The 27,261-nt window shown below is 34.6% G+C and overlaps 1 protein-coding gene across 2 annotated transcripts in view; it reads right to left on the bottom strand.

Annotated features, from left to right (window-relative positions):
* Positions 1–27,261, bottom strand: part of Dscam2 (Down syndrome cell adhesion molecule 2) — a 558,607-nt gene that overhangs the window by 8,692 nt on the left and 522,654 nt on the right. For both annotated transcript variants that reach the window (XM_081742257.1, XM_081742256.1), the window contains exons 26-30: positions 26,965–27,102; positions 21,056–21,196; positions 10,154–10,290; positions 7,032–7,191; positions 2,525–2,612 (exon numbers count right to left, since the gene is read on the bottom strand). In XM_081742257.1, coding sequence (XP_081598383.1) covers positions 2,525–2,612; positions 7,032–7,191; positions 10,154–10,290; positions 21,056–21,196; positions 26,965–27,102 — 664 coding nt within the window. The remainder of the gene's footprint in view (positions 1–2,524; positions 2,613–7,031; positions 7,192–10,153; positions 10,291–21,055; positions 21,197–26,964; positions 27,103–27,261) is intronic.

The following is a 27,261-nucleotide window of genomic DNA, read 5'->3' as shown; positions in this document are numbered from 1 at the left end:
TTATTTAGTAACCTGTTAATGCTAACAACCTTAGAATGATTAAAAGGAATGTATTAAATACGGGCTAAGTACTTATCTTACTTTAAGTATACCCCTTAATAAGGTGCAGTTTCTTCATAGAACCTATTAACAAAATGAAAGATCTACTTTTAAATTTTACTTTACTAGAACGAGAGAGCCGAAACTCAATCTTGTTCAAGGTGCACTGGAAAAAAGTTGGACTTACATTATTAAGCTATTTAACTATACAAAATATTACTAATCACCAGTTGGGATTCTTAACTCAATATAGTTTTTCATACGTAGCTTGGAGTATTGTTTTCAAGACAGATCTTTCGATTTCTCCTTGAAGTCTAATTCGTAACATTCAGGTTGTTGTTATCTTGACATTATCCATCTTTTAGAACTTCTTAGCTTTCTGTCGGTTCTCTGATCTGATAAGGACCTATTATCAAGCGCAACGCTTCAAATTTTGTTGATTGCAAGGATTGATTAATTGTATTTCAATTTCATTCTTCAGCACCGACGCTATGCGTGACTAGATGCACTGCTTAAAATTAGATCTGAATTGCTTCTCTTTATCCAAGGCGAACTCCTCTAGTGGAGATCATGAATCCCTGGGTCACACGCAACGAAAGCCGTTGTTAATATATAGTTTAGCTCTGAGAAAAACCAAATTAAATAATTTTGACTCGTGTATGTTTCTCATAATGTCTTGAATGTGCAGGGTGGTAGATGATTTTGGGAGGCGATTCCTTATATGAAATGAAAGAAAAAAGTTCTAATAAACATAGGCCGAAAAAAGTTTCCTTTCTGAGTTATGATCCATTGAAAATTCAAAAAATCACTTTTCAAAACTCCCTAACTTAGAAACTATAGGACCTATCCCAAGCGGTTTAAGGAATTACACAGGAACTATTATGTGCTCTATTTAAATATCCATGTTTTACCATTCTCTGTTATCGGTGAAAGGAACTGTAAAAAGGAAGTTAAAGTATAGAGATACTCCTTTAAGTACTAGTGGTGCGTTCATTTCGCTGGTACCGGTGAATTCTGAAACATGGATATTTAGATAGAGTGTATATTAGTTTCTGTGTAATTCCTTAAACCGCTTGGGATAGGTCCTATAGTTTCTAAGCCAGGGCGTTTTGAAACATGATATTTCGAATTTTCGGTAGTTCATAACTCTGAAAGGAGACGTTTTTCGACCCATGTTTATTAGAACTATTTTCTTTCATTTCGAATAAGGAACCACCTCCCAAAGTTTTTCGGTGGAGTTACCGACCATCCTGTGTATACGATTTTTTCCATTGTTCTGTGTTTGTTCTTTTCTTTCTTTCTTTTTTCTTTTTATCTTTTTTTTTCTTGTAATGGCTGTCTTTTATTAGCTTTACTGTGTAGCATTACAAGAATAATGTAAAATTAATCTCTATTACTTATTGTAAAGGGAACAATAGCTCTGTAATAGGTAATAATGATAAATAAATAAATAAACAAATAACAGATGATATTGTTTTCCAAGATAGATGCCACTTAAGTAAGTGATTCACCACGACCAATCTACGCAAGCGTTCGTGTTCTCTGAAATATTATGAATTGTAATGGTGATGTGTATATTTTTGAAACTACAAACCTCGTTTGTTACAAGAAGTATGTATATGTCAATAATTACCCGATATCATAATTCTTTTCACCACTGAGCCTATATAATACGTGAACTTATAGTTTAATATGGACATGTACCACATGTGTTCTTTGCAAAGAAAGAAAAAATCTTTATGGTCCTTATATGCAAGTATTTTACATTTTGTTCCCGAACGATTCTGTTCTAACTTCTCATCTATATATGTATGTTCTTTGATGTTGTATTCCCTCAACTGATAACAGCTATCTACATCTATGGGTCAGTGGCAAAGCGTTCATCTCTGGTGTATGGGGTCCTTGGTTCAATCCCAGCTCGCGCCAAGTGAGCTTTGTGGTGGACAAACAGTGTGTGAGTGTGTTTTCTCGGGGTTCTCCCGTTTTCTTTCACTTTCTTCATTCCACCATTTCATTCATTTCTCATCACCGTCTCCTTTAGCCTAACCCGCATAACCGTCGGACGTAAAACTAAAATATTTCATTTCATTTTTTTTAACATCTACATCTATGGGTATACTCTCCTATGGGCATTAATGCTAAATTAATTGATACTCTCTTTATCGCATATTAGGTTGTCGTCATGTATCTACAGAAGGGGCGCCTATTAAGTTTAAATGCAATCTAACCCGGAAAAAAATAAAAGCATTAAAAAGAAGTAAACTATGTATCATATAGTAATACTAAGGAGATTAGGTTGAGTTATTTACAGTAGAGTTGGAACTCAAAATATTCCCACAAACAAGTTTCCTTTTGTCTTTTTTTTTTTAACATACATAGATATCATGATTTTAATAGAATGTTTTACATTTTTTTTAAAAAAAAAAATCAGATTGACAGCAAATTAAATATATCTAGTAAAATGAGGTCTTGAAAATAATTTTACCTCAACTTTCCTCTTCGAGGAAACGACCGCTGCTCAGAGATTGATACATCCGAGGATGTCGTTGATTGCGTAGGATGGTAAATTATATCTGAAAAAGAGGGGCAATACTTAAATATAAATTATATCAAATATTTAATATAAAATATTAAGTACAAACAGTCAAAATGTATGATTTTTACCCTGATAGAAATTAAAATAAAACCTAGGTTTTCTTCCAGTTCTCGCATATCCATCAGTTATAAAAATAATCTATTATCTTGAGGAATACTTTCCGAAGAAAAAATTCAAACCGTTATGTTCAATATAGGAAAAGCTAAAAACCAGTATAAAGGGTAAAATAAAGATCTTACTGATTCTAATATGTTTATCACGTGTAAAAATCTTACATATTCAGAAATATTTCTGTAGTTAGAGCAGACACGTAGCCAGGATTTCATAAAGGGGGGGGGGAGGTCCTTTACATGAAATATTGTGGTCATCACACCAGGGGCTCGATCATTCTAAACTATTTTACTGGAACATATACTGGTTCGTTTAGCCAGAATTTCGTAACGGGCGATGGGGGAACGTGACATGAAACACTGAAGACCCAATCAATCTAAACTACTTTACTATCAACATATATTGGTTTGTTAGGACAATAAAATGAGGATATGTTGGTAAGTGTTTTAATAACAAACTACGAAGAAATCTCAAGTAAAATAATAGTAATAATAAAAAAAAGTTTTGAAAATGATTTTACAATATTTACGTTCTTCCTCTGTTCATTCAAATATAACAATTTTCCTTTCATTACGACCTCAACTATTATGAAAAGTACATATTCACTATCATAAAAAGTACACTCATGTCCAAAATGCAGATCCATGACTGTCTTCTTGTAAGAATATAATTTGATAATGATTTTGCAGGATACTTTTAATACTGATACCATGTGTATAATCTGGAATTGTGTAGACCCTATTTGTCTTAAATTTCATAGGAAGAGAATTATGAAAGAATTAAATACGAAAATTATAGTAAATGAAACGAAATGTTGCTAAATGGACAAGAAAGTTTTATTTTTGTTTTATTGTTCTATTTATTGCTCTTTTGACATAATTTGTCACTTACATGTCTTTGCCGATTATACACATATTAACATTATAAGAAATACCGGGCGAATTTGTTATCGAATTATACTCCTACAACATATTTATAGACACGCGACAATAATTTTGGACATGAATGTACAAACTCAATAATGTCTTGTAAAATATTTTACAATATCTGCGTTCCTTTCTCTGTTGAATCAAATGTTAACAGAACTTTCTTTTCACATAAATTTTTGTTTTTATTATTCCTTAAACTATTGTCTGTTCCAAATGACAGGCTAAAGGAGTAGTAGAAAATTGTTTTTGAAATAACATTTTTGATAGTGCAAGGATGCGATGACGAAAAATTATGATCTAAAATGTCCACGCTGTTACACAACCGGCATTATGCTTTCAGAAGCTTGAAATCTCCCTGACTAGTAGCAGAAATTCTAAGGATTGCGTAACTTCCGGAAATTTCAAATTCCCTGACTCTTCCAGGATACCCCACACACCTCGCCACCATGTATTGTAAATAATACAAATCTCATCATAAGAAAGAGTAACCAAAAGCTTTCTGTAGTTTTTTTTTTTTTTTTTAAGTTTTAACGCCGATTCTTCTTTTTCTCATTTCATTTCGTTCTAACCTTCCTTAATTATTTCATTTCTGGTCTCGAAGGGGGGGAAGGGGGGAGAGGTCCGGACTACGTGCCTGGTTAGAGTAAGATTTATGAAAATTGGAAGTGATATTTACTCTGTTTTGTTGACGAGCCTTTCAAAGCTTGAATGTTAAGTGTCTCTAAACAATGGTTTCAGTATGTTTGTATTTTAAGCATTTTTATTTATTTATTTATTTATTTATTTATTTACAAACATAATTCCAGATGCAGGAGAATGCCAGTTTACACTGGAATATCTAACAAATCTAAGAGAAAGTAATAATAATAATAATAATAATAATAATAATAATAATAATAATAATATATATATATATATATATATATATATATATATATATATATATATATATATATAATATCTAAGTAATAACAAGAAAGGTTGACAATATCTGACTAGAATTCATCCATTAAAATTACGTCTTAGTACAGAGTTATATGCAGTTTCAGAATTAAGTAAATCTAGGGTCCATGTGATATTTCATTGTATAACTTAGGAAGCCCATAGAACAGAGAGCGTTGAACTATTGACAGTCTAGATCGTACTACATGAAAAAGATGAGTGTTACGTGTTTGTCTGAATGGAATTCAGAAATACAATTCTGAGAGTAACGTTTCGGATCTGAACTGGCCATGTGTGAGTTTGTAGAGATATTTGAGATCACTGATTTTATGACGAGTGTCAAGTAGTTGAATATTTAACTAACTAACTAACTAACTCTATGGCCTATGGAACCCGGAGGTTCAGTGCCGCGTTCACAAAAGCTCTCCACTGACTTCTATCCGTAGCTAACTGCATCCAGTTTCTACTTTGTATTCCAATCGCTGTGAGATCCATTTTAATATTGTCCTCCCATCTGCGCCTAGGTCTTCCTAATGGTCGTTTTCCGATTGGTCTTCCAGTCAAGACTTTGAAAGCGTTTCTACTTTCTTCCATTCTAGCTACATGACCCGCCCATCTAAGCCTCCTAGACTTGACGACCCTAACAATGTTGGGTAAACCATATAAACTATGTAGTTCCTCGTTATGAAGTTTCCGCCATTCCCCATTCCCGTTCCTCTTGGGTCCGAATATTCGTCTCAGGATCTTGTTCTCAAATACTTTCAGTCTATGTTCTTCCCTCAGAGTAAGTGACCATGTTTCGCAGCCATACAGAACTACAGGCATGATTATCGTTTTATATATTTTAAGTTTCAGATTTCTCGACAGAATTTGCGACAACAAGAAATTTTGAACCGAATAGTAACACGAATTCCCTGCTTTTAGTCGACATTTAATTTCTCCGTGAATATGATTTTCCTCTGTTAATATTGATCCTAGATATTTGAAAGTATCCACTTTATCAAAAGTATTATTTAGTATTTTAACGCGTCCATAATTTGCTGTGTTCCGGTCCCGACGCACTTCCATGTATGTAGTTGAATATTTAGTGTTCGTAATAATTTGTGCTTTGTCATCGCACAAATTGTCATAACAATTTGTGCTCTGAAACGTACTAGTGCCAGGAAGAGGTTTAGAATTGTTTAGTTGGGATAGGTTTGTGGAAGCTGCCATTTTACATATAGGTGAACAATATTCCAATTTAGGAGAATTTATTGTCTTGTAGAACGTTGCTAAGGAAGAGAGGTTCCGCATCTCTGTTAATCTCTACAAAAATCCTAAAAGACGCATCGATCATATATCTATATCTATCTATCTATCGATCTATATATACATATATATATATATATATATATATATATATATATATATATATATATATATGAGGGTGATACTTATTTATCAACTTCCTGGGCGCTCTTATATATATGTGACAGCCTCACCTCCTAAAATGGTTCCATATCAGGCCAATGCAACCCATGAAACAAATTAGTTCAATTAAATAATATAGAATGGTACTCCAAATGATGTCAAATTTTAAATGCCTTTACGGTGTACAATTTGAGACAAGTTTTGAAAGACAGTTGTAAGTTAATAAATAGATATTAGGAAAGTAACAACTATTAAACGATTAGAGATTAGTTGGAAATAACGTCAGATGCGTGTTTGTAATGAACAGTTATCATAAAACGATATGTCACATGACCCCTTTCCTATTATAAAGTTTAGAACTATATCCAAGATGGCGGACTTCAAAATGGCCGCCACGATGGTGGTATACAGTAGAAGTTGCGATTCTATCTCCATTATAACTATCCAAAATATGGTGTTACTCCCTCTAGCCATTCCATACTTACAAGGTATATTTGCTTCACATTGTGTACTGTAAATGTATTTTAAAATTTAAGGTTTCTTGAGACACCATTTTATATTACTTAATTGAACTAATTTCTCTCATGGTTTATTTTGGTCTGATATGGGACTCTTCTTGAGGGTAAGACTCAAAAAGAAGTTAAAAATTAGGACCATCCTAATATATAAAGAGAGACTTGGGGGAACACTATGGAATGTCACATTTTCTAACTTTCGAGTAAGTTGGAAAACAAGGTTTAACAAACATTCCCATGCAATTCAGTGCAATGACACATGCCAAAAAAGGTTCCCCTGTCATTTGTAGATACATATTCAATATTAAACTACCTACATACTGTTCTGTTGTTCAATCCCAACCCATTCCACCCAATAATTTAATTTCACCGCAAATAGTGCACACTATTATGTTTACCCGAGCCGTTCATATGTATGTGTATTGTAACAAAAACGTTACAAATAAGTAATGGCTGAAAACCTTTACAAAATACGCATAATTAACTTACTATGTGTTTTATTTCTTCTGGAGTCTAACTGACTGGAAGACTCAGTACGACTGGACGTCAGGTGTTCCTGATCTGAATCAGAACCCTGTGAATCAAATTCTTCACTTTCTACTTCGGACGATCTTTTGCTCGGTCTTCTGCGGCGAGAAGATTTGGAATCCTGCAAAAAAGTAATATAGAAATAATTTAATACTAATCTTTGGCTACTGGAAGACTATATTAAATCGGAATACCAGAGCGGAGGAAAAATATGACTTACGAATTAATATTGCTTTCGTAAAAGGTACTTTTAGTTATTTACATCTTTATTTATCTGTAACACTGGACATCTTTTTAGCGACGAAGTTCACTCTTACAGATTACAGGTCGTTAATAACGACCTATAAATTTTTGACATACAATATTGTACAACTTCAATTTATGTCACCAAAAACCTGGAGAAATTTTCATAGGTGTTTTACACATCAAATTAAATGAGATTATTTAATTGTGTGGACAAACGATAAACAGGATAGTCACATACATAATGAATGCATTTAACAATTGGAGCAGGTTTTAAGATAATAATGCTTGTCGTCGGAGTGTCGACAGACGATACTAAGAGAGATTCAAAAACCTTGCTTTGTCTTCATCACCGTTATCGGTGTTAATTAAATGCAACAGACATGATGTTCCTATGTGCTACAAATGTATAGAAATGGAATTATGTATTTGAAGAATTGAATTATATATTTGAAAAATTATAAGAAAAATTACAAATGGCGATCGTCGCCATTTGCATTTGTTGGCCAACCAAAGGATTGAAATGCCTGAATTTAAGACTTTATATAATTAATATAATTTAGAAATGTAATGTAATTGAGTCAAAATCGAGTATAAATAAGGTCAAAATCGAGATAGAATGAAATTTTCAAAATTAGGGATGTGTAAGTGTCATAATCAGGAAGGGAGTTCAAGCGGTGAAAGAGGGCTTATCATCCAGGTGGTCGGGCAGAAAAATTGGGGAAAAGTAAGAAATTAGTAAAATAAAATGTGTAAGGTAATTGCGGTTGTGTTTGCAGAGAGTTGTTTAGATGTATATGTAATGTAAAGTGTAAACTTCCCACTTATTTCCCTTTCTCTGCACAGCACAACACTAAAACGATGTTATCACTTTCACTGTCACTGCCGAACTCCTTCTAAAACCTTCTCTTCGGTATCATTGTTTGTTATTCTTTCGCACTATTATCATTTTCTTTTTCTTCCGTCTTTGTTACTCTCCGACGATGAGCTGTTCAAGGCTTGAAAGCAAAATGTGTTTGATGTTTAGTATGCTTAAATGTATGCGCTCTATTTGCTCTTTTTATCTTGATATATTGTTACTATTGTTACTGACTTTTCTAAATACATTTTTACTTTGTTTACACTACACAACAGTATATTTTGTGATATGATATAGTGATATTATACCTAGGTAATAATAATATACGAGGGAAGATCAGAAACTAAGTTACAAGACCGATATTTCTGGAGCAAAGAGGAGTGTGCGGTAATTTTAATACATGGAGTTGGCAACTGTGTAGAATTTCAGCCACCCACCGCCTTTGGCGCTAGTTGTAGGTAAACACAAATGGCGACTCGTTTGGAAACTGGTCTTATGAAGACGTTCGATCAATTATTCGATTTTTGTGGGCGAAACGTGTAACCGCGGCTGAAATTCAAAGGCAACTGGTAGAGGAAAGGAAATTTGCGGCTAGTAGAGGAAACGTCACCGACGAGGAGCGCAGTGGCCGAGCTAGCACGGCGTCAACAGATTTGAATATAGCTCGAGTGGAGGGACTGATTCAAGACAACAGGAAGATGACGTTACGGCATCTGATGGCAGAATTGGGAATGTCGTTCGAAAGGACTTAGGAGGTCGTCGCTTCTCATTAGATGAAGAGGTTACTATCTGTTGACTGTATTGATTGTATGAAGTAATATATACACATTTCACTGTAAGTTTTGTAACCTTACTTTCTGGTCGCCCCTCGTATTATACCTATACACCCCCACACACACATACCGACCCCCCTTATATATATATAACCAAAAGAAACGTCTCTTAGTACTATCAACAATTATATGTAACTTTTTTTTTTATATATAGAAAAGTTTATCATGTCACAACTTTAAGAACGTAATATTAAGGCTCATAGTGGTCTGGTCTCTTGTAAATAGTTGAAAAGTGACTAAAAGCACACGAAAAAGTGACCAAAATCTCATCATGCCCCTTTTTTCCTTTGTCAATTTCTCCATCACCTTTCTGTTTCTTGTTGTTTTGTTTCATCTTTTCTTCTTTACATCTTTTTGAGCTTCCTCCTTTCTTAGGTTTTCTAAGTATGCTTTGTAGTTACGGTAAGCAGACTTTTAGCAGATGTAAGAAGCTTCTGAGTAAGTAGAACCAGTTCTGGCTTATTTCCGAATTTCTTCATCCCAGACATTATATTTAACTTAGCATTGAGAATTTTCAAAGCCATGAAATATTCAAATTCATCACCTACTCTTAAGAAGAACATACAAGAAGCATAACACAAGACGAACATGATGAACCACACACACAACGTTAAGTGGAGCGTCAACTATTACGAGAGAAAACTAATACTATTATAATAGAAGAAAGAATGGACACAGAAGGGTTCTCAACCCCATCTTGAGAGCTTAAGCACCCCACCAACCATCCACTGTGCTTTAGAAAGAATAAAAGCTGAAGTGAGAATAAAGCTGACTGTTTCACATGTGGCAGCAAGTACTGAAGCTTTCAGAAGAGTAATCAGTTACAAGTTTCTGCCTTTTTTCATTTATTTTTGTAATATTTTTCTTAGAAAACTGCCAATGCAAAACATAAATCACACGAAAAAGTTACTTTACCTCCCCCAAAAAGTAACTTTTAGTGACAAGTTTGAAATAAAAAAGTAACTTTTAGTGACCAACTTGCAAAAAAGTAACTTTTAGTTTAAAAAGTGACTCGCTATGAGCCCTGTAATATGACTATCAATATTTCAATTTTGGCTCTTGAGCGACGTCATATCGGTAAAAATTTTAAATGTGATACCATTATTTTAATTTGTAAAACTATACTCAAGAAGCAACACTCAACTTACTGGTTGTGGCGGTGAAGCGCATCCATCCGTTAAGGCGTGCTCGTGATAAATGAAACTGTGGAGTAATGTGTTGCTGGGATGACTCATCGGTTCGGCCAAATGAAATGTTGCATACGGAGAAATATCTTCGGAACTTTCTGTAAACAAAGAAAGAACAATGTAAATAAAATAGGTGACTTTACGGAACTCGCCTGTAACTCTATCCATCACGACTCTGGAACTCACTAAAGAAATAATAAACACTTCTGACCAGAGTATATACACTTGTTTATTAAAAACTAAATTACAGTGTAACGATTTTGACAACTTAACGTTGTATTCATCAGACACTAAGTACCCGGCTATTTGAGGCGATCGCAAAGCGTATTTATTGCTCATGCGTACTCTTGGAATACGCTGACCATGTATTTAAATGTAGATGGCTAATCATAAACGCGAAAGCAATAAAATCGCTGAGAAAACGTCAGCTTGAGCGTATTTGGTGCGGGTCGGAACAATAGACCGCCTGCTGTTTAAAAGATTTCAAAAGGAAGGGGAAAAAAAAGGAAAGACGTGTTGCCAGACAAAGGGATTGTAGCAAGAAACAGCTGCTTGGAAGATGGTTTGTGCAGAGTATTGGAACTCTGCTATTACACACCTGGACCTGGCAAAAAGACCTGGAAACCCTGACTGGCTCACAGTGTGATTTACACATCTGGTGAAAGTAAAATTACTGAATAGCCACTTTGGCCGCGTTCGCTACAGGGGGAAACGCTTTCTCAAATAGCCTAAGACTAACTGAAAGAGATATCTTAGAGCGTAGATATTTATACTAAAAGTGAAAGTACTCAAATTCCTTGTGTACATGGGAAGCCACCTGAGTTATACTTTCCCGCGCGTCATCTGTCGGCCACCTGCCCTGACTTAATTACCCTCCCACCTGTGTTTATCTTTTTCCAGACATCTGTAACACACCTGTAATTGAATTATAAACAGAAACAATATATGTGTTTATTAAGATGCCTTAAATGTGTATTTTGTATTTGGAAGGGGAAAAGAAGGTTGATTTTGGTTTACTATTTACTATAGAAGTTACGAATTCTGTTTCTAATATAAAGGTGCTCCTGTTTACCGATAGCTACATGGATTAATAAAAGTGATAAAAATCTTGTGAATAAAACATTTATCTTTAAACAAAAGTCGATTTGATACGAAAATTCAGTTTCTATTATTATTATTAATCAACTAATAATACCAAGGATTCATTAGAGTAAGATCACAATGTTTAAACTGAAGGGCAAATGGTTTCTTCGTTACGAATCACCCTATGCCGTAAGCGTCGATGGACCACCGATGGACAACTAGCGACATCTCTCCAAAAATTGGCGGCTCCGCAGTGACGATCTGCGGTGGCCCCACTTCCGTTTTGAAAATTACATCACGAGTGGACCACCAGCGGCAGATACGCGACGAAGCGCCAAAGAACCACAAAATTACTCCCCCAAAATATGTTAAATCGCCTATATGTGTATTTTTTTTACATTAAGGTGAGTTTAAAAAACACTAAAAAAGTTTTTAAAAAGTACCCCGGGTTGGGTGCGAACCACCAGTCTTACTATTACTCGGTCCATGTTCTTCCGACTTTTTTTTTAAAGTTCGTCCCAACCGGGATACTGTTCGCCATGAGCAGTTCGCGCAATTTCTGTGTAATCCAAACATGACAGGGACACACACATAGAAAGATTCAGGACAGTTAAAATTCCGACCTTGCTCTTAAGAGGGATTCGAGCCCCCAGTGGATTGCGCCTCATGATCCGAAGCAGAACGCTCGACGAATTGGCCACGGAGGCGATGAAGAAAATGTCGCTTGTAGAGGAATAAATCGTTGAGGTCTTTTTAATTTGGCTAATCAGAGTATTCCTGAAACCATGTATATTCGAGGATAACCGTTTGAGATCAGATAAAGTCCATTCGCCATGTAATTTTATAACAAAATGATGCGCGTCTATTTACTTTATTTCATGGCTCTCCCATATTCAATTTCGAATGATAGATGATTACCAAATGTCTTTTTTTTTTTTTTTTTTTTTTTTTAGGGGAAGGGTGGATACTGTTGAAAGCAATTTTGCATTCTTGACAAACTTGTGAAAAGCTTCTCACACTTTTCTTTTTTTTTTTTTTTTTTAAAAAAAAACTTTTTCATTATTTCATTTCCTTTTATTCATTTTTTCGCTTTTGATTTTTTTCCCTTGAATGATCGACGATAGTTGTCATCGAAATTCATACAATTATACGCACTCATCTCAAGATTTTTGACTTCGTGATATAGAGGCAGGGGTTACTCTTGATCCCTGGAGCTTATTTTAGGAACAATTCTTCAAAAAATATATATATATATATATATATATATATATATATATATATATATATATATATATATACAGACTGTCCCATAATTCGTGTGTAAACTTTAATTTCATAGTACTCAGAACTGGTAAAAGCTAGAACTGTGAAATTTGCAGGCAATTTAGAGGAAGGTCAGAAGATTTGTTTGATAGCAAAATGAGATCGCGGGTATTATTGTTTGCGGAGTTACAGGGTCAAAGGTCAAAATGCGATTTTTTCCTTATGGGATTTCAATGTTAAATAGTAGTCTCACATGCCATTTTTTTGAATATCCATCTCCGGTAGCAAAAATTGGTATATCGACATAAATTCTGATCCGAAACAATGTGATAACGAGAAATTTGGGCAATCGTGACCCGGTGACCTCTAGCAGGTCATCTGTGACCCTTGAAGAAAAAGCTCCCTTTTCAACAGCTTATTGTACACAACTAATTCAGTTGAAGATAATGTTAAAAAGACATATGCACAAAGGATCTACTGAACATCCTTTTTAGCAAAACGAAGAGGTCAGCAATATCATCAGAGGTCAAAGGTCACGTAGTTAAAATGTCATATTTGATGTGTTAACAAATAAGAAAGTGTGACATTGGAAATAATGCTTTGAAGTGCCATAGAACACATGCATAATGATCCTTCCAACGAGTGTGTATGGGCATAGGGAAAAGATCATCATAAGAGGTCAAAGGTCACGCAGTTAAAATTTCATGTTTGATGTGTTAGCAACTATGAAACTGTGACGTTTGAAAAATGATTTGAGCTACCATGGAACACATGCATAAAAGGTCCTTCGAATTGGTGTATATAGGCATAGGAAAAAGGTCAACAATGTCATAAAAGGTCAAAGGTCACGCAGTTAAAATTTCATGTTTGAAGTGTTAAGAAGTATGAAACTGCGATGTTGGAAATAAGAATTTGAGCTGACGCTGGACACATGCAGAAAAGATCTTCCAATTGGTGTGTGTGTGAGGTCAACAGTATCGTAAAAGGTCAAAGGTCACGCAGTTAAAATTTCATGTTTGATGTGTTAGCAAGTATAAAACTGTGGCGTTTTAAATATGGATTTGAGGTTCCATAGAACACATTCAGAAAGATCCTTCCAAGGGGTGCACATGACCATAATGAAAAGGTCAATATTGCCATAAGGTGGAGAAGCCTAATTTTGTAATTCAAATGCTGCAAGCAATGGTAGGCATGTTTCTGTGATGTTTAAAACAATGATGTGCTAAACTTAAGTTCACTCTGGGTATAAGTGTCTTTGTGAAGATTTTTTCAAGAGTGTCTGGAGTTATCTGTTCAATGGTACGCTGTATCGATCGTCGAAGTTCTTCAAGTGATACTGAAGGAGTTTTATAAACTTGTTGCTTAAGAAAGCCCCATAGAAAGAAGTCGCATGGGGTTAGATCAGGACTTCCAGCTGGCCACTCAACATCAGAAACTATACTTATTAAACGGTTTCCAAACCTTCCTCTTAAAATTTGCAATGTTGCCCTAGTACGATGTGCTGGAGCACCATCCTGTTGAAATCACATATCATTGTGTGGATCAAGATTTAAGGGATTAAGTTCATGGAAAAGAAATTCTCGCAACATATTTTGGTATGTAAGTTGATTAACGTTTCTTTCCAAGAAAAATGGCCCTATTACAACAGTTGCTGTTATTCCCATCCACACGATAATACCCCTTTGATCTACACAGCGTTCAATTCTTTCCGCCGGTGGACTGGGTCCCAAGAACCGTTCATGTGACGAAGACACTGTTCCATTAAAAAAAACAGCTTCATCTGACATTATAAGTTGAAATAAAAAATATGGGATTTTCATTTAATTTGTCTATCAACCAGTTACAAAATAAAATTCTGGCACCGAAATAATCATCATGTAATTTATTTACAATCTTCATACGGTACACCTTAACCTCAAGCACACGCAATATCCTACTCAGCGAACTTCTTTTAACGTTGGATGCAACACTCCGGCGACGGATTGATTTTCTTGGTGAACTAAGCACAGAACGAACCACTTTGCGTTTAGTATCCTCGGTAGAGATCCTTACAAGTGGTCCTGCCTTTCGTTGTCGCTGAGAAAGATGTTCCTTTCTAAAACAGTTATTCCGAAACTGTTTGCAAAGATGAAGAATTTGGGTATTGCTTATTTTCACACCCCACCATGCAAACGCCTTTCTCCGCGTTTTTTTAACCTACCTACTAAGAACTGTATGCAAATCGGCACGTTGTTCCTTTGTTAGAATATCCACTGTGACTTACACAATCACACACACACACACACTTCCAAACACGTAGGCCTATGAGTATAGGGAAAATAAGAAATACAACAGCTTTTGTTTTCTTACACACTCACAAGACACACAATACTCCCAAACACTCAAGATACACAAACTCATTTAATTTTAAGCTCAACTCCACACTCCACTGCCTCACTGTCTCTGTACAACCAGATTATCATTCTAGCAACACCAAACCACCCTTGTGAACGAAACAGACTGATTATTTGACGTGAGTTCAAAACATATACAGGTCGTGTTTATGCTTCAGTCATGAAAGGGTATAAATAAACGATAAGAGTGCGTCTCTTCCTACATATGGGGAAGCAATTTATTTCCAGTTGAATTATTTTTATTTTCTATATTTCCTGGGTAAGCATCAAGGAAATATTAAGGCTGCCATATTTATTTTTCATGAGAATAGGGACATCTTTGTTCTCCCCTCAAACTTCACAACACAATGCATTGCTTGGAAACAGATAGTGTCTGATGAAGCCAAAATGTTAGTTGGCGAAACTGTAACATGTATGCAGTTTTTTATGTGAATATATTGTTTTGCTCAGCAAATAGTTTGTTTTTGTTTAAGTATATACAAAGCAAAGCTTCTACTTATGGAAAATATTACCAAATAATATGTTTTTTAGAATCTAGACGAAAGAAAATCCTGCACCCACTATGCCCTAGAATGTCCTGCAAACAATAGTGCGCATTCTATAATGACTTCCTAAAATTAAGTATTCTTGTTATTTAAAAGAAAAGATTTCCGAGAGCCCAAATATTCTTAATTTTATATACCATACCAACTAAATTAGTTCTCAAACATTACCGTCTCATACTTGCCAATATACGAACTATAAACTTCTTATTTCGTGACCTTTGACCTTTTATTACACTGTTGACCATTAATTATGCATGTATTCCATGGGCGCCTTTTTGCATGTATTCTATGGCAGGTCAAATCACTTTTCAAACGTCACACTTTCATATTTGCTAACACAAACAATCATGTTTTAACTGCGTGACCTTTGACCTTTTATGACATTGTTAACCTTTTTCTAAGACCATGGACTCCCCTTGGAAGGACCTTTCTTTATCCATGTGTTCTATGCGAGCTCCAATTATTCTTTCTAACGCCACAGTTTCATACTTGTTAACACATCAAACATGACATTTTAACTGCGTGATCTTTGACCTCTTATGACATTGTTGAGCTTTTTGCTATGCCCATACACACCAATTGGAAAGACCTTTATGCATATTTTCTATGGCAGCTATGGCTCCCTTATTTCCAACATCACAGTTTCATACTTGCTGATATATCAAACATTAAATTTTTACTGCGTGACCTTTGACCTTTAAGGACGTTCTTGAACTTTTTCCTGTGCCCATACACATCCGTTGGAAGGACCTTTCTGTATGTATTCTATGGCACGTCAAATCATTTTCAAACGTCGCCGTTCCATATTTTCTAACACATCAAACATGAAATTTTAACTGCGTGACCTTTGACCTTTTATGACATTGTTGACCTTTTTCCTATGCCCATATACACCAATTCGAAGGACCTTTTATGCATGTGTTCCATGGTAGCTCAAATCATTTTTCAAACGTCACAGTTTCATAGTTGCTAACACATCAAACATGAAATTTTAACTGCGTGACCTTTGACCTCTTATGATGATCTTTTCCCTATGCCCATACACACTCGTTGGAAGGATCATTATGCATGTGTTCTATGGCACTTCAAAGCATTATTTCCAATGTCACACTTTCTTATTTGTTAACGCATCAAATATGACATTTTAACTACGTGACCTTTGACCTCTGATGATATTGCTGACCTCTTCGTTTTGCTAAAAAGGATGTTCAGTAGATCCTTTGTGCATATGTCTTTTTAACATTATCTTCAACTGAATTAGTTGTGTACAATAAGCTGTTGAAAAGGGAGCTTTTTCTTCAAGGGTCACAGATGACCTGCTAGAGGTCACCGGGTCACGATTGCCCAAATTTCTCGTTATCACATTGTTTCGGATCAGAATTTATGTCGATATACCAATTTTTGCTACCGGAGATGGATATTCAAAAAAATGGCATGTGAGACTACTATTTAACATTGAAATCCCATAAGGAAAAAATCGCATTTTGACCTTTGACCCTGTAACTCCGCAAACAATAATACCCGCGATCTCATTTTGCTATCAAACAAATCTTCTGACCTTCCTCTAAATTGCCTGCAAATTTCACAGTTCTAGCTTTTACCAGTTCTGAGTACTATGAAATTAAAGTTTACACACGAATTATGGGACAGTCTGTATATAATAATAATAATAATAATAACCTGATTCATACGACTGGCGATAGTTCGTGTTGGTCCCTTCGCGATTCTCCGTGACGAATCGAAGGAGTGTGAACCAAAATGAAGTTCTCGCTGTTACGCGGTGGTAACTTCAACACCCTGACTCTAGACATCTGTTTCGAATCATGCACTTTTTACTCGAGCACTCCGGATGGTTCCAGAAGATCTAGTAACCACTTTTGTAGCTTAGACTGTCTTTATATATATAGTTCGTTCAAAGTATATATAGTTATATATAGTCGAGTTCAAAATACATTCTACGGGTCTACTGGCTAATGTGCTTAAATATTACCTATGATTAATTAATGTCATTTGTATTTTGCTTATTGTTACAAGCAAATACTTTGTATTATTTACTTTTGTTTACAAAAATTGTATTTCCATTGTAACAAAAGGCTAACTTTAAATTGCTTTCATTGCTGTGCCTGTATTATCGTACAGCAACAACACTATTTTCAGTTAATGATTTAATAGAGGTGAGAGTGAAATCTATTATGTCAATACTTGATACGAAGGATAATAATAATAATAATTGGAAATTATTGAGTATATTCGCGAGAAAATAGATGCACCTCACTGTACCAGTCAGTAATGCACATGTTGAATGAGTGTTTTGTGTAATGAAAGCTTTATGATCCGATGATAGAAACAAGGTGTCAACAGAATTCGTGATAACTAAAAAAATTATGTTCAGTTGAACTTGAAAACGTCATATCAATCTTCCCAAAAACGGTTCTGGAAAACTTTTCTTCAGCAGTGAGGACTTCCAAAAAAAAATATGAATAATAAAGTAAGTGTCTGTAATCACTAATGCTTTGTGTTATTTTCATTTAATTCGCTACAGTACATATTTCATTAGTAATAATGATAGTGTTAGTAATGGTGGTTATAAGTGTTAGAAGCAACAGTGATAACAACATGCAAAAACTAATAAAATAACAAAACTTACTATTGTAACTGTGGTCCTTTTCTTTTAGCTTAAGTTTCGCAATCATTTCGATTTGCTCGAGAGCCATGTTCGCAATCATTTGATGCTCCTTGTAGGCCTGTAATACCATCATTGAGTACTTATCTGAGTCCTGTTAAGAAAATGAATCCCCAGTTTCTTAGCTATACTAGATTAATAAAACACTTACTACAAGGTAATGACACCGTCCTATTACCTACGCAAACTTCTAAGAACAACATAAGCTGACTTGCTGGATGACAAAGCCTACAAAAAATTAACCAAAAATTCGACTCAATCGTCGAGAGGAAAATCAACCTATTGATGAATAAATCTGGACTTTCCGAAGATCTCCGCAAAAGTCTGTCGGCACACAGAAGTCAATCATCTCGACTCTATGATATACGAAAAGTTCACATGAATGGTGTACCTCTGAGGCCTATTGCCAGCGCCATAGAGAGTCCACGTATCGCCTCGAAAAGTACCTCACATCAACGTACTTGGAAACTATCCGTTACTTGGAAACTTGAACATCACATTAAAAATTTATCTGATTTTGTTAAGATCCTGAAGAACCTCAAAGCAAATCCAAACGACCTCCTGGTCAGTTTCGACGTAGTTTCTTCAGTCACAAGAATTCTATCAAGGATACGATGCGGATGGTACGAAATCACTTTAGCTCGGAACTAACTTTCTGAAATTTGTCAACAGTTGCCATCCTCAGACCAATTTACTATGGAATTGGAGCAAAATGAATGCCTCCCTTTTCTTGATATTCTTGTTCGCCGTAAACTTGATGAAACATTATGACACAACGTACATAAGAAGCCTGCATACACGGATGTTTATCTCAATGCAAGCAGCTGTCATCACAAGCCACACTTTCTTACAGTGCTAAACACTTTGGCTCACAGAGCAGTCTTACAAGTCACACTTTCTTACAGTGCTAAACACTTTGGCTCACAGAGCAGTCTTACAAGTCACACTTTCTTACAGTGCTAAACACTTTGGCTCACAGAGCAGTCTTACAAGTCACACTTTCTTACAGTGTTAAACACTTTGGCTCACAGAGCAGTCTTACAAGTCACACTTTCTTACAGTGCTAAACACTTTGGCTCACAGAGCAGTCTTACAAGTCACACTTTCTTACAGTGCTAAACACTTTGGCTCACAGAGCAGTCTTACAAGTCACACTTTCTTACAGTGCTAAACACTTTGGCTCACAGAGCAGTCTTACAAGTCACACTTTCTTACAGTGCTAAACACTTTGGCTCACAGAGCAGTCTTACAAGTCACACTTTCTTACAGTGCTAAACACTTTGGCTCACAGAGCAGTCTTACAAGTCACACTTTCTTACAGTGCTAAACACTTTGGCTCACAGAGCAGTCTTTATAAGTGACCAGGAAAGTTTACAAGAGGAACTCAGACATCTTCGTTCGACCCTACAAAGAATGGCTATAGTCTTACAGATACCAACTTGCCAAAAAAGGAACCGTTACTTCCATGGGCGCCCGAAGGGGAGAGCAGGGTGGGACCCGGGCCCCTCTCTGGCTCACGAAAATAGATACATAATATAGCAAACCAGAAATACCAGACGTAATATACCAACCATGAAGATAGGCCCCCTCTCTAGAAAATTTTCTTCGGGCGCCCCTGGTTACTTCCCAACACAAAGAGATAGAAAAAGTCAAGAGTAAGGATCATTTCTCCACCACCGAATTGTTTTTCATCAGCCACACCTCTAGCAAACTCGGCAGAATACTTGCCAGACTTGGTATAAGAGTTATTCGCAGACCTCCAGCCAACATAAAATCGTTACTGAAATCGGTGACGGACAACCTGCACCTGCGCACTCCTGGAGTATCGTATACCTCGTGAATGTGTCTGATCACATGGAGCAAACTGGACGCACCGTAGAACAACGATGCAAAGAACACAACAGCTACATCAGACTTCAGCAATTGGAGAAGTCAGGAGTAGCAGAGCATAGGTTAGAGCTGGTATATAGAGTTAATTTTAATGCAAATACCACTATAGTAACCAAATGAAGTATTTTTTTGGGACAGAATAATAAAGGACCCCATAGCCATCTCCATGAAAGCAATTATCTCAATAGAGACAATTAGTTTCAACTCAGTTTCATTTGATTAGTCCTTTTCAGGAACAAAAAACAGGCGCTCAACGAAGGCACTTCTCGTAACTACAACAACCAATCAAGAGCCAGCATTTCCTTCAACCAATCACAGGTCTCCATTCATAGCTCCGCCTCTACGTAGTCACTATATATGTATGTCCACATATCTCCGGACTCTTCATCAAAATCCCCGAAGATGAATGCAATGTCTACATTCGAAACGTAAGAAGTCAATGTGTCACCTAACTGTTAGTCTGTGAAAACTTACTAGAATCCCAAACTACCAGAATTCAACATTGAAATTGAAAGTGGTAGTTCTGTAGCTGATCGTTGTAGTAAGGTAATATAAATATCGTCCCCAAAATAGACTAAGTACATCTAGTCAACTATTAATAGCATTTCCATTCATTGAAGTATGAGGCCGCAGTAACTCAATGGTAGAGTGTTCACCTGTGGTGCATGGGGTCCCAGGTTCGATTCCAGCTCGCGCCAAATGGACTTTGTTGTACACAAAAACCGTGTGGATGGATTTTTTGGGGTTCTCCTGTTTTCTTCCACTATACAGCATAACCGTGTTATATAAAACTGAAAGATTTTCATTAAAATATTTACACGAGGTGAACTATAACTTATTAAACTTATTCCATTGACTAATTTGTTAACTCCTTTCTTAAATGCGTACAAGTATTTTAATATACGTATACAAATTTTATCAAATAGTTTCATGTCATAAATAAACTTTACAGGAAATATTGCTACTATATGTGATTTGTTCTTAAGTTAGATCTGTGCAGACATACCTGGTATTTTATCTGCTGCAGAATTTACTTTATGGATTGTAGCATAATATTGTTCCCTTTGTTGAGCTGCGTTGTGTTTGTTATCTAGTGAAGCGGCAAGTTGTGAATCATGTAGAGGTTTCCCTTGTCCGAAAAGGTTTCCTGCAACCAATCATTCAAATAATAATTTTCCAACAATTAATAATTAAAATAACTGGTTTCCAACAATTAATAATTCAAACGATAGGATTCCAGCAATTGAAAATTGAAGAAATATGTTTCCTACAATTAACAATTCAAATAATAGGTTTCCAACAATTAATAATTAAAATAAACGATAGGATTCCAGCAATTGATAATAATTGAAGTAATATGATTCCTACAAGTAATAATTCAAATAATAGGTTTCTAACAATTAATTCAAATAATTGGTTTCCCACAATTGATAATTCAAACGATAGGATTCCAGCAATTGATAATTGAAGTAATATGTTTCCTACAATTAAGAATTCAAATAATAGGTTTCTTACAATTAGTATTCAAGTAACAGCTTTCCCGCAATTAGTAACTCAATTAATGTTTCCTATAATTAATAATTTAAATAATAGGCTTCCTACAATTAATAATTCAAATAACAAGTTTTCTACATTTAATAATTCAATTAATATGTTTCCTACAATTAATAATTCAAATAATAGGTTTCTTACAATTAATAATTAAAATAATTGGTTTCCAACAATTAATAATTCAAACGATAGGATTCCCGCAATTGATAATTGAAGTAATATGTTTCCTACAATTAATAATTCAAATAATAAGTTTCTTACAATTAGTATTCAAGTAACGGCTTAACCGCAATTAGTAACTCAGATAATGTTTTCTATAATTAATAATTTAAATAATAGGCTTCCTACAATTAATGATTCAAATAACAAGTTTTCCACATTTAATAATTCAATTAATATGTTTCCTACAATTAATAATTCAAATAATAGGGTTGTTACAATTAATAATTAAAATAATTGGTTTCCCACAATTAATAATTCAAACGATAGGATTCCAGCAATTGATAATTGAAGTAATATGTTTCCTACAATTAAGAATTCAAATAATAGATTTCTTACAATTAGTATTCAAGTAACAGCTTTCCCGCAATTAGTAACTCAAATAATGTTTTCTATAATTAATAATTTAAATAATAGGCTTCCTTACAATTAATGATTCAAATAACAAGTTTTCTACATTTAATAATTCAATTAATATGTTTCCTACAATTAATAATTCAAATAATAGGTTTCTTACAATTAATAATTAAAATAATTGGTTTCCAACAATTGATAATTCAAACGATAGGATTTCAGCAATTGATAATTGAAGTAATATGTTTCCTACAATTAATAATGCAAATAATATATTTCTTACAATTAGTATTCAAGTAACAGCTTTCCCGCAATTAGTAACTCAAATGATGTTTCCTATAATTAATAATTTAAATAATAGGCTTTCTACAATTAATAATTCAAATAACAAGTTTTCCACATTTAATAATTCAATTAATATGTTTCCTACAATTAATAATTCAAATAATAGATTTCTTACAATTAGTATTCAAGTAACAGCTTTCCCGCAATTAGTAACTCAAATAATGTTTCCTATAATTAATAATTAAAATAATAGGCTTCTTTCAATTATTAATTCAAATAACAAGTTTTCCACATTTAATAATTCAATTAATATGTTTCTAACAATTAATAATTCAAATAATCGATTTAATGCAATTCATAATTCGATACAAAATGTGGTATTATATCAAGATTTTTCCGATCTTCTAAAAATGTTATCTTGCTTGCTAAAGTAAAGTTATCTGATTATATGTGATACATTTAAGTCGTTACATAAAACACTACTGTCTATTATATCGTAGGATTTCATTAAGAATAGGTTTATAGTAAATCATTGATCCTAGCATTTATGGTCTACATTAATATATGCATACTAATGATAGGTATGTACTGAAAATTAAGGGATCAATTTTTATGTAATACTTCATATATCATGGCACAAGCTATAGGATTTATCAGAGATAAGTCTTCTTTTAATATTTCAGCATATATGTCGAAATGAATGATGACTGTGGAGTTGCTCTGTGAGAGAAAGACAGAACACATGAAATTAAATAGTCTGTAGAGAAATAAATTTTACGGACTATTTGTTTTAACTAAACGTACCATTGCGTAAAGTATATTTAGAAATATACTTTACGCAATGGTCCTCATAAAATCCTCACTCTTTTAACTTATTTCCTTGTCCGCTTATCCTTACAGATGAGGTCAGGAAAGAAGGCGTTCCTTTTTGAAGAGTGCTGACGAGTGGATTTTGAGACAGCTGAGGTATAATGGAGTAGATACGGGTTCCCACGATCATGGTATAGAGTAGGAAATATTTGGTATGGTGAGGGTGGGATTCTTTAAATTAAGATGTTACATATTGATGGTAGGTTTGAAGTACTTCAGTATCGAGATGTCCATTCTCAACTCTGACGTCAGCATCGAGGAATATGCTAGCCTGGATGATTCAATGATTGAATTTTATTAAAACATGTATTATTTGGAGACAGTAGAAATAGTTCCAATTCTGTGGGTTTAAATTATGAAAATGTCATCGCTGAATCGAAGCCAGATAAAAGATTTAAGTTTTAAAAAATGGAGAATTTATTTGTCCAAGACTCCTCATAAATAAGTTGGCGCATGAGGGATCCATGGTAGTGCTCTTAACTTGCAAATGTATAGTTGTTTCTAGTTGGTACATATTGACTAACTGGGTTTGTGAGATTCAGGATATATGTTTAAGAATTCTTTAAGGATACTGAGCCATGGTGTAGTGGAATACTGGTACACATTATTATGATTCGGAAGCTAAATCGAAACAACCAAACACAAGATAACAACGTAAAAAATCATTTTATTTTTGATTGAAATTACGTGATACCATGATCAACTCTTATATTTTCCCCTAATTAATCATAATCAATTTAAACTTAAAATAATATTTCATGAAAACAGTCATGAATGATAATTAGAAATACAGGGTGTACAAAAATTTGTCAAAATATTTTTGGGAACAGATTTCTCACATCAAAGTAAGAAAAAAAAAGTTCATATGGATCGGTGGTCGGAAGTGCATAGTTTCGTAGTTAAGGTGCCGAAAACGTGAAAAAATGAACTTTAAAGGTCCATAGTTCTACTATAATAGGACCCATCATAGTCGGGTCAAGACATCACTGAAAAACTACCACGTGAACTACTCTCTTTCCAGCCTTAGAACAAAGTAGACGTAAAGAAAGCGAAATGTATTACTCCGCGGCTCACACGTGCTTTGGCAGCGAGAGACGTGGACAGCAAGATCGTCTGCTAGCTTACTATCGTCGCATAATTTCCAAAGTGTAAGGCTACGGTTGGTTGGTAAGTTAATTAACGCACTGACACTGACTACTGCTGTGATGAAAATATGTATTTTCTTAAATCGTTATATAAACGAGATTGCCTCTGTTCTTGTTGTCCTCTTTTATGTTGTATAACACGAAACGAAGATGGATTATTGTCACTCATCGTCGCTATGAAACTCTGCATTCTACAATTTCAAATGAGCGGGGTCGTCGCGCAAATGCATACGCATGCGCAGTACATGCTATATGTCCAAGTAAAGGTAAGGTTGAAATAAAAGCTACATCTGTTGTTGAATATTATATATATTGCGTTTATCATCACAAAAGACAGAATAATTTCAGATATCTTTATTAGAAATTATTATTTTAGTAGGGATTATATTGCGGTAGGATACTAGTGTAGTGAGATCAACAACCAATCACTGGTCATCGACTCCGTGGTAGTCAGGTGGGTTTGTTTACATCCACTTTTTTCTAAGGCTGGAAAGAGATTATCTAAATGTCCATCTTCCAGAACCTCTGGTACTTGCACAATCATTTCTAGAGAGGCTCTTTGGGAGTACTTGATCACTCTCCACCTACCTCTCTAAAAAATGGTGTGCAAGTACTGGAGCATTCTTAAACATAGATATTTGGATAGTTCACATACCAGTTCCTCAGTGATGTCTTGACCTGACTACGATTGGTTCCATACTAGTGGAGCTATAAACTTTTAAAGTTCACTTGTTTCATGTTTTTGGCACCTTATAACTCCTATACTATCTAGTTTTGAGCATAGGTCCATATGAATTTTTATCTTATTTTGTTGTGAGGAATCTGTTTCCAAAATATTAAGACACATTTTTTGTAACACCCTGTATATAGTTAATAACTTTCTTAATATATTAACAAGGTAATTTGTACAATTTATTATATGTAAATTAACAATCAACTTACGTAGGTGATTATGGTCCGATACCAATATCGATGCTTTTTCTTCAACTTGTTCGGGAGAAGTTTGTAAAGAATATAGTATGCTACTGTAATCTTGTTTAACTTTACAGTGGCGAAGGGTCGTAAGAGGCCCTGAGGTCCGGCCTACCCATTTACTTTTAGAAATTATAATTTATAATTATTTCATTTTCCTGGCACAGAATGTATGATAGTTTTGTAAGTTGAAAAATAATATATTGTTCGATGAAGAAATCGTGGTTAGCACCACTGCTGGGAGGCTCACCGAGTAGTGTCTCAAGCTGCAGTAGAACTACCGCCAAGCTACTCAGAAAATCCCGCGAGAGAACGTGTTTGTAATAAATAACCTGCGAAAGAGACCGGCCTCAGCGCTTATCGACTTTCGTTTCTACATAAAGCGTTTCTCTCGAGACCTTCGATTTCGATTCGATATGTCAAACGAATAAAGAGCAAGAGTGAGGCCCCATTCGGTACGAACTTTGCTTAATTTTGCGGACTATAACGTAACGCAAAAGCTGGAACAAGCTATGTGCCACGCCTATTGTCGCAAACTAACGCCCCTTTATTCCGTTACGTTGGCGCAAATTCATACGAAATCAGATTCGTTGAGTTAATTAGAATTGAGTAGAGAGTGTGTGTTCTTGAGATGTTGTGAGTGACATTTTTTTCTTACATTGGCAAAAATGAATGAGAGAAAATTCCAGTAATTGAAGAATATGAACATAATATAATTCCTATTAAAGAATCCTCTATGTGAGTGGTCTTTTGAAAATTGTGTTATTAAGGAACAAAGACCAACTCCTGTGTTGAAAATAGAACAACAGAGGGCAAGAGAGTTCTGCATGCATTGGTACAAACAAATATTTGTAGTTGTTGACATTAAGAGCAGCATATGAAAAAATATTTAAGTCTGATTCTGTTTTTAAAGGGGAATCAAGTGACAAATAAAATGACTTCGTTGAATGCTTGTCATATGTTTTGAACAATATAATTAAAGACGAAATTTTACAAGCAGAGTTTATTTCAATACAAGTAGACGAAACAGCATGTTTCTTGTGAAGCGCAGATAATGTGATAGTCCATCTTCCCCATCCGATCACACCTAATTGAAACAATTAAATTACATTACGGCGAATTAAGATCAGGTATGAGTCAAATACGTGAATTTCGTTATGAAAATTGAGATCCGGATTGAATAAGTGCTGTCGATGACCTACAATTACATTAAATTCATGTGAATTTGTCTTCTTGTGTTTCTGTAGTAAGATAGTTATGTCCGTCGATAATCTGTTTCTTCTTCTTCTTCTTCTTCTTCTTCTTATTATTATTATTATTATTATTATTATTATTATTATTATTATTATTATTATTATTATTATTATTATTACATTGGGCCTACCCTCTTAAAACTATCACCCTTCGCCACTGTTTAACTATAAAATTAAAATTTAGACTCTAGCCTACAAATACAATTCTTGTTTTACACTACTTTAATTATTCTCTATTCAGTTACTTAAATAAAGTGACCGCTTACTATTTCTTTGGCAAAGACAAGCCGCTACACTTGCCCCTACTAAAGCCAACGTTGAAAGAACAAGAGGAACAATTATTCGAACATCTGTGTAGAACGTCTGGGTTTTTGTAGTTCTCACCAATTCAGGAGGTGGTGGTTCTGTTAAAAAAAAAATCATAAAATAATTAATAATGTAATAAATATTTCTATATATTATTTTTACTAATTGATAAATTATAAAATTTTCAAGTTTTAGCATCAATTACTCGCTTCGCTAGGTTAAAATAAGAAAAAGTAATAGTATATTCCGTTAGTCAG

This window comes from Thermobia domestica, chromosome 16 (genome assembly GCF_964235325.1).
Source record: "Thermobia domestica chromosome 16, izTheDome1.hap1.1, whole genome shotgun sequence".
Classification (NCBI taxonomy): Eukaryota; Metazoa; Arthropoda; class Insecta; order Zygentoma; family Lepismatidae; genus Thermobia; species Thermobia domestica.
The sequence above is the reverse complement of the archived record's forward strand: the minus strand, read 5'-3'. Positions and strand labels throughout refer to the sequence as shown.